At 44.1% G+C, this 17,899-nt stretch overlaps 1 protein-coding gene across 12 annotated transcripts in view; it reads left to right on the top strand.

Annotated features, from left to right (window-relative positions):
- PTPRQ (protein tyrosine phosphatase receptor type Q) overlaps positions 1–17,899 on the top strand; it is a 2,012,995-nt gene that overhangs the window by 378,660 nt on the left and 1,616,436 nt on the right. For all 12 annotated transcript variants that reach the window (XM_069629300.1, XM_069629298.1, XM_069629293.1 and 9 more), the window contains one exon: positions 9,711–9,840. In XM_069629300.1, coding sequence (XP_069485401.1) covers positions 9,711–9,840 — 130 coding nt within the window. The remainder of the gene's footprint in view (positions 1–9,710; positions 9,841–17,899) is intronic.

Raw genomic sequence — 17,899 nt, forward strand, 5'->3', positions numbered from 1 at the left:
ATGGTTGACTAAATCAAAAGCCGCAGATAGATCCAGTAGGAGGAGAGCTAAATTACCTTTGTCTTTTAGTTCATCCATTTGAATTTTTAAGTCTATAAGGGATTTTATAATTGATTTTTCATCTGCAGCATGCACTTCTTAGATGATATGTACGAACAATCACAGTCCACTTAAAAGCATTGCTACAGACTCCTTCGCAAATTACTTCCCAATGCAGTTCCAACTGAATTTCAGCACATGCTGACCCAGGTGAGTAGTGAACACTGAATTTATAAATGTATTTGACCGTTTTCTACATTTGCCTGTATAATATGTTTTATGAATGGCCACTCAATATATTGAAATAGTCTGTGAACTGGTAACATAATTAATGGTTTTCAGTTTTTTGGGAATGTTTCCATTAATAGTTTCCTTCATGACAAGATGTACTGTGGTTTGTATATTTTGAACTTTAGATGACTTTGTGTAACACTTCTTTAGAGATACTCGAATAGTTCAGTGCAATGGTAGCCTTTCCAAACACACAATCATATTGCGTCCTTTAAAAATAGGTCATTTCTTTAAGATTACCATGTCTGTATTTATATAGACCGCACTGATGGAATTACAGACCGTTACCATGGAGGAAACCACAGACATGTCCAAAATCCTAATGGTGAGGCCAAGAAACTTGCACACAAACTTTATTTTATTGTTTTTGATGTGGTCGAAATTATAATACTAATGTCCATTTTCTATTGAAGAATGGCATGAATGTATACATCCATTAAAGGACAGTGATGCTACATCGACCACTATTCTGGAGTCAAAAGTAACCTTACTCAGCTTTCAAGTAATTGTTTTAGAATATTCCTTCAGATGCGACTACACAAAATATGTATTTGCTCAAGTACAACTTAAAACATATTGATTATTGTTATGTATAATATTATCTTTTGGTGCAAACTGGCTTGCAGGCTTCTTTGTCAGTATCGACATGTAATTTATCTTTTGATGTTACATCTTTATTATTACAATTACTGTTATATAGGTGGATCCTGGAACTTCAACAAGCTACTATTCTATCAATATGTTTTGCAGGATGATCTCACACCAACTCCCTGAGACATCTCTGAATGTTATCAGTTACTGTTTTCAAATATGTGTATTTAAAATGTTACACCTACACCGTATTCGACTTTATGTCAATACTAATTTAAAAATGTTAATCACACGATTAATAGTATCTTTTTACATAGTTTATCTGATATTGTAAGGTAGACAATTATTAAATCAACTTTCTCAATATGTACTTTGTGAGATCAAAGATTTTAATATTAAAATGTTTAACAAGTTAATCAATGTTCTTTGAATTTGTTACACAAGGAATGTACTACTGAGGTGGTCAAAATTGAAGAGGCACATGGACAAGAGGTATACAAAAGATATTCTAAATCAATTTTAATTGTGATATAATATGTAATGTGTTTTAATGGTTTCCATAGTGACATGTATGTAAATATGATTCTTTAAGTGGTGGATAGGCACATGTCAAGGTTTATACAATTTCAAAGTGCTGTTTTTCAGCTTGGTCAGGTGGTCGGCAAATCCAATTTGACTGTTTCAAGGAAAATCTGGAAAAAAAGGGTACAGAACAGAAAGATTTTTTTTAAATAAGTTGCTTACCAGTTTATTTCATTGATATTATATTTTAATGTTGTAATTCTGTATGTCTGCTATAAATGAAGCATTTTTTTCTCTTTGAAGTGAGTACTACGAGGAAGAGGAGTGTATAGACTCAGACAAGTACACAAAATAATGATGTTGCTTGCCAAACCGTTGTCACTTGGGAGCAGGTACATTTTGAGGCTCTGCATGCTCCTTGCAAGATTCAGTGTCATGATGCAGATGTCCAGTGGCTGGAATTTGAATTGAATGTCAGTGACCCATGGAAAGTAACCCTGGATCATTGTTACAGCACACAATGTCACCCAGAATAAACAGACAACACAGAAGATGTTTCAGAATTGCTTGCAGAACCGCCCACATAATCCACACCCTCTAAAAAATGCTATCTAAGAAACATAATATTCTGTGTTTCCCCAATACATGTGGACACTTCAGAAATATCACACACATAAATAACTGAAGCATCTTCGCTACTGATTGAGGATTGTGCTTGTGATATGCACTTCACTTCACTCTTGCTAGTGTTGAGGACTTATCCACCACCATGGAATTGCAAACCAGTTTACCTCTGGACGATTTGCTATTAAAGGAACAAAAACACATTGCATTCGACTGCTGCCTGATAGAGATTATGAAAATGATTAAATGTGATCATAAATTGCGTCGGAGGATTTGTGGGAGCCATTGGTGAAGTTTACTCGTGTAGTCAAAGACACCAACTTGAAGATAAAGGGTAGCTGTGTACACCACCATAACTAATTTTCACGATCTGCTCAACCTATACTTGGAAAAGCGCCTGCTTGAAATGTACTTTGTTCATATGCTTTGTTGCTTACCAGATCCACGTACAAATTCAAGTTTTTCTAACTTTGCAGGACTCCAGTTCCTTTAAAAAACCCAGTACTACAAATATCAGAAGGATTTCTTGTTCCCTGCTATTAGCCAAGCATGGACACTCAAACAGATGTCAATGGACAATGCTCTGGCTGGCAAAAGGCTCTGGCATGGTGGTAATGGACAGTGTGACAGTCCAGGTTTTTCTGATAATTACTGCACTTACCACTTCCTTGACATGGAAACCAAATAAATAGCGAGTTCTGTCGTTGTGCAAGTATCTGAATATACACCTTCTGTTGCCATGGAAAAATATGGTTTCATTAAATCCATTCAACTTCTGCAATCCAGAGCAATGCAAATCGACTTGATAGCCACTGATAGGCACATTTCAATAGCCTAGGCCATGCAAGAGCAGTTCCCAGACATAAAGCATCAATATGATGTATGGGACGTCGCAAAGTCAATTTTTAAATTGGTCACAGTCTATCAGCAACCATCTTTGTTGGAGCACAAGAACTTGTGATGGATCTGTAGATTTTCTGCTTGAAAAATGGTGTTCATTGATGCAGCATTGCTCTAACATACACTCTCGGAAAGAAAACAAACGTTTCCATGAATGTGCACATTATCCATTGAGCAAGGAGCAGGAGTATAACAATTTGTGGTTGGTTCCAGGCTCCCCTCCTCACACAGCACTTAGAAGATTGTGTACGTGTACAACAAAATGCTTTCGAGAGACATGAGGGAACTCTTCAACTTCGGCCACACTGGAGATTTGGATATGTGCATAAAGTACAGGCCTAAAAGGTTGCATTTTGGCATAGATGGTATGGAGGCCAGAACAGGACTGGCTGTACTTGCACATAACTATAACATTGGAAGGGAACAAGCAAAAACTGCAGGAATTTTTGGGATGCCTCGTTACACCAAAGAGTTTACCAAAAGAAGCAAACAGTGGGTGGCAAAGCCAATTTTCCAGCAGATGGATTTTGAATTTGTGAAAGATCTGACATTGAATGTGCTGGCCATACAAATGCATGGAATTGATCCAGATTTTGTTTCCAGGGCCCAGTCTATGCCACAGAACATTGCACAAAAGGTTTGTCCTCCCAAACTTGAACTTTTTGAAAGGTTGACTTCAAGATTCAAATTATGTGTGGTTCTCTTCGTGATGTTTAACAAAGCCAGTTTCAAGCTTTTGCACAGTGTTTGGAAACTATTTTAATTGTACAACAAATGGAATAGTATGTCACTTGAGATGTAATTGTTAAATAATGTATTTTTAATTAATTACTGTTTGTGAAGTAATATCACTAGATAGGCCTTAACATTTTGTTTTTTCTTGGATTTTTGTATTGATTATCATTAATATAATTGATTTTATATTACAACAATAAATGTCAGTCTGATTATTTCAAGTATGTGACTCAAATCAAATGTAGAGGAGACTGGTGAGCTTAAAACCAACAATTAGCAGGAGCTACTTTTGGCTCCCCAGGCCAACTAATGTAACGCTATAAACTAGCTCCTAGTTCCCTAGTGGTAGTCCTGGTGACTGGTTACTGCTGGATACCCAGGCACTGTTTGTAATAAACTCACAATAGTTGAAGAATCTAAGCAGAAAAGTGGAGCAGCCATCAAACAGAAACTCAATGTCTCCAGAGCTCTGGTCCTCTACAGGCTGAACTACTGCAACAGCCTCTTTCTCAATATGCCTAAATCCTCCCTCCCCCCTTCAACTAATCCAGAATAGGACTGCAAGACTTATCCTTGGCCTCAAGCCCAGGTACAGCATCTCTCAAGCCCTATCTCCACCGACTCCCGGTAGCTGCGAGGATCAGGTTCAAGACCCTCTGCATCATCCACAAGGCTTTCTGGGGCCTGGGACCCCACTACATCCGACTGTTTCCCGAAATACCTCCCTCTTATAGACCTTTCGTCATCTAGCTGAAATTCTCTGCAGATCAAATGCTATTTCAAGCAGAGAGTGTGGGGTATATCTCTTTCCTTGGCAGGAGCATCCCTCTGTAATGGCCTCCCTGCCCCTCTCATGCTTCTACCTGATCGCCTTCAGTACCGGAAGATTCTCAAAACCCAACTTTTCTCTTCTTCACCCCCGCCCCCGCTAATCCCCCATCTGTCACATTGACTGGCTGCCTGTCCCTTCTGATCTCCACAGGGGACCGGGCCCTCCTCGCCCAGTATGGGAGGAAGGATAGCTCATAGACAAAGTGTGTGTCTTGGAAGCAAGACAACGCAGCGCAACACAGGTTTGAATCCTGATCCCGCGCTTAGAAACCATTTGTTGGTATTAAGTGCATTAAAAAAATAAAACAATTACCTCAGGAACCTTTCCCCTGACAAGCCTGGCACGATGTACATCCCTACCGAGTCTGCTCCACCCCTATCCTCACGCTTTGCATGTGGTCCTCACTCCCTGCTTCCCCTGGCACTTGCCAACCTGGCCTCCCCTTAGCACTTGGATCACCCCATTGGCCCGCTTCTTCCCCTCTACCCCCCCAGCACTGTTATACCTCCTCTTGGCCCTCCCACCCTAGCATTTTCCCTTCTGTCCCGACCTACACCTCCCCTCCTGCCCACTTCCTCGCCGCTGCACTTCTTGTTGCTGCTCTTACATGATCCAAATTACACAAGGCCTAGTAGAACCATTATTGGTTTTGTCTTCCTTGCCTCCCCCTTTTTTGTTTTAGGAATCATGGTAAGTGGCTGCATATAGCAATAGACCAAAGGTTTATGTGCCACAGTGTTAACAAACAATGAAATAACGAGCAAAGGAGTGTCTTGCCAATGTGCACTATGAACATACGCCTATGGCCGTTGCACATTTACATCTTACTGTGGAGGCCCACATGTGGAGGACAACCAAGTGCACTTGCATCAATGCAGAAATCAAATATGATTGCTACAATAGATATACACAGAAGCCAGTAAGCATTTCAAAACTGCACTCATTCGAGGCATGCTGGAATTTTAGTGATGTAAACTTGTTTTTCTTTTTATTGTTGCTCATTGCACACATTGCCTTGGCTGCAACAGTCCGCCCAGTCTGGTGCAAAATTTCCCCTTTCCCCCCTCTTCCCTTCCCTTATTCGAACTCTATTTCAGAAAAGAAGTCACCCACTTTGGCCAAAAAAACTGCCCCACAATATTAATTTGGCTCTTTTTCGGGCAATGCCCTATTGAAGAAATCCAAGCCTGTCTGCACCTCTCCTAGGGTCATCTTTGAAAGAATGCATACATGTTGTGTGACCAGGAACATTGATACCATTCAAATGGAAGTAAATATTTTCATATGTTGATTTTCACTGCACAGCTTGCCATTGATATTGTTCATTTTTGTGGCATGTGTTCCCAAAACGAAACTCTCTCTGACATGCATGCTGGATGAAGGGTTGCATTGGTATGTGTCCTTGAATACACTGCACTAACAGTTTGAAGGCCAAAATGTGTTGAATATCCACAAAGAAGTGATACGTTTCACTATATTGAAAGCTTACGTAGGAAAGTTAAGTTTCTATTACTGAGATCTGCCTTTCGAAGCGGTTGGTCATCCATCACATAGGGAGAAGGAAATACAAGACCCAATGTAAGCAACGTTTTAAATAATATGTATGCAAGCGAAGATGGCAAGTGTGTTGAGTGTGCTGTCTGATACATAATTAACATTGTGACAGATCAATGTTCAATTTGATGGAAATAATAGACATCGTACCTGTTAATTGTAACTTAATTTGATACTGTGTATACACAATTATAAGCTAGGTACTGAAATATATTTTTGTATTCTTGACTTTACATAGTTATATTATACCAATGTGCGCCTGTCATGGGTACGGTTTACTGGTTGACGGCTTCTTCAACCGTATTATGTACTTTTGCCCATCAATGCTTTATTGTATACTATGAGTGTATAATTTGAATGTAAATACTGTAAATACTGTTGTGTTTAACCTGACTATATGAAAACTACTTGTAATGTGCTCCCAGATACCTCTGGGTTTATTGCGCTTTCTAAATCAATAAACAAACAATAATCATCAACAATGGATTTGTGATAACCATTATCTGAGACAATCACCAAACACCAATCTGTCCTTTTGCAAATGCAGTAATAAGGAGCAACATGGCAGCTTATAGGTTCTGAAAACGTGCAGATGTGAAAGTGTTGCATTTGAAATTTAAACCACTGATTTCTTTTCTGTAATGGAATGTCATGTGCATCGATCAGAAATCGTTGATGGAAGATAACTTTCTGCGAAGAATACAAAGATGGATGAATCAATTGATGAACTGAATCAACAATAAAAGATCAACGTTCACAGTTAAACAAAATATTAGAAGTATGTAATGTTCACTAACTATAACCTCTATTGGAAAACGTTTCTCATATTTTTGTTGACTTAATTACCTCTTTTCAGTGTTATTTCAAAATGAAAAGTATTTGTTACGCACTAGACTATTGCTGTTTTCTTCAAAATAAACAGTTTAATCATTTTTGTGAAAAGAAACAAAAGTTTTGAATCTGTTGTGGATGTGTGTGTGTTTATGTTCCTGGTTCTGCATTAGATAACATTGTGACGTTGGTGATGACAGGGTACGTTTGGCTACGCTGCCCACCAATGTCATTAGAATAGGTGGAGCTCATCATGAGCATCTAGTGATGTCAGCGTTAGGGGTGGGTGATCTGAATTAGTGCTGCAAGGGCACTTGAATTTAGGGCGATGGATCAACAGATAAGATTAGCACAAGATGGCGGTGCCTGACCCATCATTTGTGCATGTTTTAAAGTGAGAAAGCTCAGGTAAATTGCAACAGAATTTATTTTAAGAACGATTGATGTATGCTCTAAAATACGTTTCCAATTGATTTGGTCAATACATTTCTGACCAAACTACCCCTTTAAAGTTTGCAAACAGGCAAACGCTCAGAGAAAATTGATTGTGGACTAAACACTCTCTCAGAGTTATCTCAAGTAATACAACTGTCTCCAGCTCCTGTGCACGTTCAGGCTGAGACCAAACATGATGATTTGAATTTACTTTTCAGCCAAAAGGTTAGAGATATTCAATAGGAAGTCAAGGATAATGTTTCCCATCACTGATTAGAAACATTTGTGGAAAACTAATTTAGCCAATTTTAATGTTACTAATATGTAATATGAATCAATAACAGAGGTGTTTATCTCTTTGCGTCCATCCTGATTTCCTGGTTATTTGATTCCCGCATCCCTGACCAAAGACTGACTGCCTTCTGTCTCTTACCATGACTGAAATTATGAAGCTGTCTTCGAATAAAGTGCTGATGCTAGACCTGTTGACAAAATCAACTATCAACTCACTTCTGAATAAGAAAATACAGTGATAATCAAATTTCTTCATTTTACCAGGCTGCATTATCCTCTGAAATATTTCAGAAGGTTATTGGCTCATAATTACAGGCACATCTATAATTAGAATGAACATTCTGGATGTATGTCAAGACCATGGCCCCAAGACCACAGCTTTCACTGTCTGTGGTGATTTGATAGGAATGGCTGTGTCCCTTCTGGTTCTCTTGGATCTTTGCTTCCATGGACCATGATACCCTGTTAGACTAATCAACTTCACTGTTGTATCTCTACATGGATTCTGTTTTTTTCTATCTGGCTGTGAGCAATGAGTGAGTTTAGGGAACACTGTGTCATTGTTAATGCATGCTACGTCCCTCACTTTGTTACATAAATTATATTATTTGAAATGTATTTTTTAAGCTTTATGCTTTTGTTTGAGTTGCAGCAAAATAGCAACTTTGTGTTTTGTCTACCTGATTATTCATTTTATAGAGCATATTGATTGGTGGTATTGTAAGGTGGTCACAAAAGGCTTAGAAAAGCGCTGGAAACTGCACAGGAAATAAAAACTAAAACATTAATTGAGCAATTCATGTTGATTAAGCATACCTCAAAAAGCCCAACAAGTGCTCACACGACGCCACCTACTTCAAAAACCTCTAAATACCCAATGGACTGGATGGAAGAGAGTCTGGTGAAAGAAAAAGAAGGGTCAAAGCGATCGGACAAGGGGAAATGCAATAGAACTTTCCCTTACTGTCCCCACCTGTCCCTTTAGAGAAGGAGGATTCACATGAAACCTGCCCCTTTGGATTGTGGCACCTCAAATACAGGAATAACTAAGCTATTCCTACAATGTAATCACGTACAAAAACCATACATTTGCACTGCAGTAAATGCCTAAGCGAAAGTAACTTTCAGGGTGAGCAGGAAACACATTAATAGCCCTCGCTGGTGCCGAGCAAGACACTAGGACACAAAGCTGATACATACTCTTTCACGCACTAAAACTACTGCAGGAAACAAACAGTCTAGAAAGTGTAGGAACTAATGTTATTAGCAACCAAATAACATGCAAGGTCACACTCACACCTGCCAAATAACATGTAAGGTCACACTCAAACCTGTTTTCACCTAAGACAGCTATCGGCCAAGCAAGTCGCCCACAGCAGGGATCTGCAACCTCCTTCTCTTCTGAGGTTTTGGAGTACGACTCCTCGGACCCCTTCCCATCGACTATGCTCGCTTAGACGGAGGCGATGTACTATCCAAAACATTTGGAGATCCAAAGCTTACATAGAGATTCTGTGCAAAGCTTGTAGCATAATCCTGAGGTCTTGGCAGACACAATTGTACCAACATTGAATATGTAGTGTGTGAGACATCACACACTCTTTGACCATCTCCGACATCACATGACATTGACGTGTTGACAACGAAATAACTTTTCACACATCCATTGACGCTGATTAAATTAAAAGAATTTGATCAAAATCCTCAGGAGACACCCAATGACCGTAAAGGGGCCCCAGCCGTTAGTTGCCATGTCATGGAGGCACTGGCCATCCGTTCTTCCCTGGTTCCTATGGGATTGAAGTCATGCATAAAAACACGAATATCTCTACTCATTCCTTGGAACCGAATCGCAAAGAGGGATCTTCTCCAACCTGGGAGTGTAACGAGAACGGGAGCTGCAAGGCAAACCACTAGGGTCAACCCGGGCCCTTAATGGCGCTCAAGTAACGTCTGAGAGATCCATGTCCTAAATATTCACGGTTCACCTGAAGTGATCAATTTTGAAAAATAATATTAAATGCAGTTTATACATATTGTTTTTTTGTTGTTCTATTTGAAGGTCCAAAAGGTTCTGGAGGAAATCGCAGTGTTTTCCAACTTGATTCCAGGGACACATTACAACTTTTCAGTTCGAACAGAAAAAGAACATTTTAAAGACAGCGAATCTGTGTTCATAGAAACACAGACAGGTAAGATACTAACTAACATCATCCCAGTCAGTAACGTATCTTAGTGTTTATCCACCTTCCTATTCACCAGTAGTGTGGCAATACTGGTAAAACCATGGGGCGTTTTGAATATTTTTACAATACCATCTAACTATGAGTTGGGATGGCACGGGATACTTGCAGCTTGGCGTCCAAAGGAAAGAAGTGCGTGGAGTAAATAACCCACATTTGTCCTATGTACTAAGCTCGGTACTTTGTATGTACCTCATGCGATACAATGCCCAAGCAAGCCCCACTCATGTCTAGGTGATATTTTTAGAACTGGAGGTATCTAGAATAGCGCGTTGTTTTACCGTTACCACTGCACTCATAACTTCTTCTGTCTGCACTTCTCTTGTTGCCATGATCTGTTCCTTTAGTCGTTCCTTTCCCTACTTCCCTGAAGGCACATACATCTTTGTTTCATTCACGTCCTTCTCTGACTCACTCAACTCTGCTGTTTCTAAGTGTCTCTATGCTGTACATCACTGGGTGACTTCTCGCTTCCTCCACCTACATTATAATAAAACGAAAATGATCTCCTTTTCTGCTCTGCCCGTTATTTCATTGTTGCCCTCCCCGTCCCCTTTTTGCCACTTTCACTCTAGCTCTCTCTCCCCAGCTCTCTCTCTCTCTCTCTCTCTCTCTCTCTCTCTCTCTCTCTCTATCTCTCTCCCTCCTCTCTTGTATCTCTCTTTCCCTTGATCTCTGTCTCCCACTTTTCTTCCCCATCTATCTATCTATCCGTCCCCCTCATTCGTTCTCCCCTCTCCCATCTCTATCCCCCTCTCTCTTTGCTCTCGCCCTCTTTCTTCCTCTTTACCCTCTTGCTCTCTTTCTTTCTCCTACCTTGGTCTCCCTCACTTCTTCCTCTGTCTGTCGCTCTCTCTTTCTCCCCTTCTCTCTCTGTCTCGCTCTCTCCCTCCTCTTTTATCTCCCTTTCCCTTGATATCTGTCTCTCTCCACTTTTCTTCTCCCCCAATCTTCCTCATCTCGCTCTCTATCCATCCCCCTCTGTCTGTTCCTCTCTCTACCTTCTCTATGTCTCTCTCTTTGCTCCCGCCCTCTCGTTTCCTCTTTACTCTCTTGCTCTCTTTCTCTATTCTCCTCCTCTCACTCTCTGGTCTCCCTCACTTCCTCCTCTCTCTACACCCCTCTCTCTCGTTTGATCTCTCTTCCTCCTCCAGCCCTCTCTCTCTCCATCTCCTCCCCTTTTCCTTTCTCTCTCCCTCTCCTCCTCTCTATCTGCTCGAGATGTTTCCATCATCTTCCATCATTTCTAGACTTGCCTCTACCTGTCAGTTCCAGTTGTATATTATCAGCTCGATCTGCCGTATCCACTTATTTTCCATCGCCCTGACTACCCCTCCGCTCCCCTCCCCCCCCCTGCCTATATCTTGTCACGTGGTTCTTTGCAGCTTCCACTCGTGTTTCCATCGCTTTCCACATCTCTCCCCTCACCTCGATTGACTACACTGGGTCTCTTTTAATGCTTCCGGTTCGTGTAAACATTCCTGACTGCCTGGATAACCACTACCTTTCCTCACTGATTACTCTCTCAACACCTACCGCTCTGCTCCTTTCTTCTTTTCCGTTTCTATCTGCATCAACATGTACCACCTCTGCCTGCTGCCGTTTCCTTTCTTTTACTTTTCTTGCCCCCCTTCCATTGTCCTATTGAAATTTTCTTCAACTTTCTTTTCAGTTTCTTCTTTCTATTTGCTGCTCTTTTTGGAAGACCATTTAATTTAGACCATCTAATTGCTTGCCTGCATGAGTGTCTGGCGGTGTGATTATTAATCTGCAATGTGTTACTATTTTATAATGTTCCTTTTATGCACCATCACGTACTATTCTACAGCCGTATTGTCAAAGCACGGCCCCATCACAATGAAAGTAAGTGATGTAAAGCGGGGTGCTGACCATGTATGCTCTCGATATATAGAGCATCTTTTATGTAACCAGCATAAATATGGGTGAGTGTGCCCCATCACTTAATATGTGGACACTGCGGTGGGCAGGAACACAAAGCCTTTCAGTCTTGGTACACCTCATTTCTTTTCATTGCGACTCACTTCCTACAGTAGACCACAGACCCCTGCCCCTTCCCCCATGGGCCTGATCTGGGTGCAATGGCACACACAGCAGGGAATTCACTCCAGAATATGTGCCGGGGGAACCCACAATGGCACTTTCTTTATGAAGCTAGACCGGCACCCCCACTGCGCTGCACAGTATTACTGCCTTTCGCTCATGATTGGGACTATGGTGGTCATGCAAAGATGCACGTTTCGACAAGTTAGCATCTTCGAGATGTGCACAGACAGCAATCCAGACAAGTAGCCCCAAGTTCTGACAAGTAGCCTCAAGTTCCTTGGTGTTTAGGCATCTGATCTTGAGTGTTTTGGGATTGCTTGTCATTACATGATGTGGTTTCTGTAAGAAGAGGAACATTCACACCAATTTACCAAAGACTTCTTTACTAGTAAAGACAACAGGCCCAAGTTGAAGAAAAAATAGTATCTAAAAAGAGAGCAGAGGATGCACTTTTTAGATGCCCCATATGTGTGACAGCACTTATCACCTTATCCACAAAGATGGACTGCACATCTCCAGGGGCTGTGCCACCGTGAAAATGATGTTTCGAATGAATTGTGTCCTCCAACGCATCTCACATCTTTGACTACCTCATCCCTCACCTCTTACTCCCTCTCTTCTGTACTTCCTCACCCTCTCCTTCCTCTCTACTCCCTCCTACCCCACCTCCTGCTCTTTTCTAGTCTTATTCTTCTCCCTCACACCTTCTCGCCTCCTCTCTTCTGCTTCTACCTCCACTTATACCTCCCATTCCCTCTCACACCTCGGTCCCTTTCTAGTCTCACCTTACCTCAGCAAAAATGTAAATTGTTCCATGTACTGTTTTCTGGTTGTGATTCAATTGCCATTTTATGCTTGTTGTATATTTTCTTGTTCCTCATGTAAAACACTTTGAATTAAAGCGCTATATAAATTCAATAAAATACAAAATACAAATGTAATGTCCACAGCTGTGCACTTCGGAAACTTTTTCAGCAGAGGGCATCCTGCGTCGATGGCGTTGGGTCCATATCCCTTGAAGGCCTCCGTCGAGGACGACGTCACAGGATGTTATAAATAGGACGCACGGCGCCCGTAGCCTCAGTTCTGTTTTTTGCGCAAACGTGTTAACTTCATGAGACTCGGCGCGCCTCGTGTGTTTTCTTCGTAGAAGATGTCTTTCTCATCGACCCCTCAGACTTCGAGGTCTGGCTTTAAGACCTGCCGGGACTGCAAGTCGAAGATGTCACTCACAGACCCCCACCGGATTTGGTTGTGGTGCCTGGGCGAGTTGCACGACACAAAATGCCAGTCGCTGACTGCCAAGGCCTTGCGGGAGCGGAAGGGGAAGCTCCAGGTAGGTAGGGGTTCTAAGCCTGTTAAGTCCCAGACTTCCAAGTTCAAGTCCAAGTTGGTTTCCACTGACAACTCGAGGGGCGACTCTCCGTGTCGGAAGGATTCCTGGGGATCTCGGTCCCGGAGTGGTCCCCGCCACTCGTCTTCCTCCTCCTGGCACTCAAGGAAGCGCCGTCACCGGTCGCTTTCCCCGTCCTCCTCGGAGGATGGTGCCTCGAGGAAGGTTTCGTGCCCTACGAAGTCTTTGACTCCAGAGGAATGGGCGGCGTTTAAGAAATCCATGAGGGCGATTTTTCAGTCGCAGGACATGGGTCTGGTCGCGCCTTCTGACGAAGCTGGCCAGGATCGGACTTGTTCCGTGGCTCTCACGCCTTCGGGCTCGGGTTCGTGACGTGACAATCATCGGGAGCCATCGAGGTCCTGTACGGACAAGGAATCGAAAGGTCGCAAGAGACGTGGCTCTAGGTCTCGGTCCTCATCCCCAGCGAGACCGCAGCAACCTATTGTGGGCTCGGGGCCGGTGTCGACTCGTTCGTCGAAGTCGGTGAGGCTGGTTTTGGCCTCCAGGCCCTCTTTTATCCCCTGACCTGGGTTTCAACCACCTCTGGATGATATTTTTGAAGAGGAGGAAAGGTCTGAGGTTGAGGAACCTGGTGATCTTAATGATGCTCCAATTTTTTCTGGTGACAGTCAGTTGGAGGAATTGAAGCAGACCCTCCATGATGCAAGTGTGCTGGACACTTCCCCGGAAGTGGAATTTGGTAGACCTGAGCCGGGGTCTCATGCGGTGTCTTCTTATAGGAGACTCATGGTGCGAGTCTCAGAGTATCTGGGCTTGTCTACTCCTCCTGAAGACTTTGTGCAGGATGATCTGACGGACATCTTGGATCAAAGTCCGTCCTCTGACCCTGATTTGCCATTTCATTTTACCTTGCAGAAAAGGGTGGCAGCTGCTTGGCAGTCCCTGGAATCTCTTCCGGCTGTTAATAAGTCTTTAACCAAGAAATACCGCCCTTCCGTTAGTGACCCCAGCTATTTGTCTACTCACCCCACTCCCAAAGGATTGGTGGTTCAGTCGGCTATAGTTACCTCAAGGCAGGCAGCGTACCCTACCATCCCTCCAGATAGGGACGTCAAGCGCTTCGACGGTTGGGCCCGGAAGGCATTTTCTGCTGGGAGAATGGCCCAGAAATCGGCCAACGCCACGTGTGCCTTGGCAAGGTTTTCATACACTCTGTGGAATTGTGTTTCTTTGGCGGCTGAGCATATTCCAGAGGGGGAAGAAAGGGATGGGTTCCTTGCTCTTGTGCAGGATGGTAAGGATGCCATGTTTGAATCCCTTCAGTCGGGTTTGGATACGGCTGACAGTGTTAGCCGATCCATGGCTGTGAGCACTGTTATATGCAGATTTGCGTGGTTGCGGAAGTCGGGTTTTGCTCCGGATGTGCAGGCCCGTCTTCTTAACATGCCCTTTGATGGTGCCCATTTGTTTGGCAGCAAGGCTGACGAGAGCCTTGAGAGGTTGCAGAGCTCAAAAGCTGCGGTGAAATCTTTAAGTGCTGCGGTGCATCAACCTCTGCCTTTTCGTCCTAGGAGACAGCAGACAGCAGTGGAGGGGAGGTTCCTTTCGCTACTACTCCTCCTTTGGTAGAATGAGAGAGGCCGCCAGTCAAAGGGGCCAGCGGAAGAGTACCCGTGGTGGTCGGGGAAATTGTGGTGCTAAAGCCGCTCAGGCAGCTGCCTCTTTGCCTTCAGGCACTGCTGCAGCCGCTTCCAAATAATCGTGAGACCATGTCCCAAGTTTGCCGTTTTGGGGGCATACTGTCTCAGCATCTGGAAGAATGGCGTGCCATTACTTCAGATGCGTGGGTTCTGGATACCATTGCCCACGGCTACTGCCTTTCCTTCCTTCAGCAGCCTCACGACAATCCACCAGGGAAACTCTCTTTGAAGCTTCGGGATCCGCTCCTTGCGCAGGAGATTTTGAGCCTGCTGGAGAAAGGTGCTATAGAACTGGCGCCTGTAGCGGAGAGGAACAAGGGATGGTATTCTGCTTATTTTTTGATTCCAAAGAAAGAGGGGGGATTGAGACACATCATGGACTTGATTGAACAAACTTCTGAGGAAGGACAAGTTCAAGATGGTTACTCTTTCTCAAGTCCTCCAAGCCCTTCAACTTCAGGATTGGTTGGTGTCTCTGGACCTCAAGGATGCTTACTTTCATGTGCCGATTCATCCCGCACACAGGTACCTGGTGACTCGCACTTTCAGTTTTGGGTCGTGCCGTTCGGATTGACCTCCGCTTGAGGGTCTTCACCTAGCTAAAGGTGGTGATGGCTGCGGACCTCAGGCGAGGGGGGATTCACGTCTACCCCTACCTGGACGACTGGCTGATCTGGGTGCGCTCTTCCGAGCTGGCGTTGGATCATCTCGGTGTCACCTGCTGCACTCTCCACAGTCTGGGCTTCTCCCTGAATTTCAGGAAGTCGCATCTGACACCTTCCCAACAGCTACAGTACATCGGGGCTGATCTAGACACGTCCTTGGGGAAGTGTTCGCCTCCCAAGGTAAGGGCTCATCCCATTGTGCAGATGGTGGACAAGTTTTAACATGCCCAGAGTCTCCCCGCTTTCGAATTCTTAAGGTTGCTCGCCCTCATGGCAGCCTGCATTTTTCTGGTGCCAGAGCCCCGGCTGCGGATGAGATCCCTGCAGTGGGCTCTCAAGATGCAGTGGTCACAGTTATCCGGTAAGATGTCGGATCCCATTCAGATTCCACTCTCGGTCTCCCAGGATCTTCTCTGGTGGGCCAATGAAGGGAACCTGATGAGGTAGGAACAGTTTCGGCAACCGTGGCCAGAGGTGACGGTAGTGACGGATGCTTCCCTCACAGGATGGGGCGCTCATGCCAACAACCTGACCGCCAGGGGTCGTTGGTCTCTGTCGGAGTCCAGACTCCACATCAGTTTGTTAGAGCTGAGGGCTATCAGGCTAGCCCTGAAGGTGTTTCTGCCCACTGTACGGGGGAAGAGTGTCCTGATCATGACGGACAACACAGTGGCCATGCATTACCTCAACAAAAAGGGGGGATAGGGTCACTTCCATTGTGCAGAGAGGCAATGCAGTTCTGGTTCTGGGCCATCCAACAGGAAATTTCGATCTCGGCAGTTCATCTGGTCGGAGACGACAAGGCGGCGGCGGATGCTCTGAGCAGGCAGAGCGCGGTCTTCCATGAGTGGGAGTTGGCTCAGGAAGTCCTTCAGGAGATCTTCACCCCTTGGAGAACCCCGCAAGTGGATCTCTTCGCCACCAGTGTCAACCGGAAGTGCGAGAGATTCTGCTCAAGGGAATTTCCTCCAAGAGGAGCCTTAGGAGACGCGTTTGTGGTGGATTGGTCATTCCCACTGCTATACATGTTTCCTCCAGTCCCCGTCATTCCTCAAGTGTTGCGGACGTTACAGGGGTTCGGTTCCCACATGATCCTCATTTCACCAGATTGGGCCAGAAGAGCGTGGTACCCAGACCTTCTGGAAATGTCCATCTGCCCTCCACGCCGTCTTCCCCGCCGAGAGGATCTGCTCTCGCACAAGGGGGGTCAGGTTCTCCATCCAGAGGTCAAGACTCTCAACCTTCATGCTTGGTATCTGGAAGGTTGAGGTATAAGGATTGCGATATCCTGGGTGACATGATGGAGGTGTTGCTTTCGGCCAGGCGGCCTGCAACAAAATCCCTGTACCGTTGCCGTTGGTGTAAGTTCTGCGACTGGTGCAGGGATCACAATGTTGATCCTTTTCAGTGCTCGATTCCTATGGTTTTGTCTTTCTTACTTTCTTTGTCCCACAGGGGCCTTCAAGTAGGTAACATGAAAGGTTACCTGGCAGTGCTGTCTATCTTTTAGCGCTCGTCTGAAGAATGTTCTTATTTTAAGATTCCTTGTATTTCTCAGTTTCTTAAAGGACTGATTAATGTATTCCCAACGTCCTCTTTCCAGGTGCCAGTTTGGGATTTAAATTTGGTTTTGAAATTTCTCATGGGTGCTCCGTTTGAACCTTTGCACTCTTGTCCTTTGTGGTTACTGTCCTTTAAGACTGTGTTCTTGGTTGCGGTTACTTCCGCTCGCAGAGTGAGTGAATTGCAGGTACTTTCATCTAAGCCGCCCTTTACTGTGTTTCACAAGGATAGGGTAGTACTGCGAGTACGTCCCTCCTTTCTACCTAAGGTAGTTTCTGAATTTCATTTGAGTCAGAAGGTGGTTCTCCCATCTTTCTATCCTCCTCCTCATCCTGGTAAGGAAGAGGAGCGACTCCATCGGTTGGATCCTAGGAGAGCTGTCCAGGGTCAGAGTGGACGATCAACTCTTTGTTGGATATGCTGGACACCGATTGGGCCAGGCTGTTACCAAACAGACTTTGTCCAGGTGGATTATCCTCACCATTATGGAATGTTATCGAATGGCGGGTAAGGACCCTTCCACTGCCCTCCAGTGGGGTGTTCCTATTAGAAATATTTGTGATGCTGCTACATGAGCTTCCATCCACACCTTTGTAAAACATTCCCTGGATACAATCCATGGTCAGGATATGGCTTTTGGGAAGGCGGTTCTTTATTCC

The sequence above is a fragment of the Ambystoma mexicanum genome, chromosome 12, assembly GCF_040938575.1.
Source record: "Ambystoma mexicanum isolate Mex_15411 chromosome 12, UKY_AmexF1_1, whole genome shotgun sequence".
Classification (NCBI taxonomy): Eukaryota; Metazoa; Chordata; class Amphibia; order Caudata; family Ambystomatidae; genus Ambystoma; species Ambystoma mexicanum.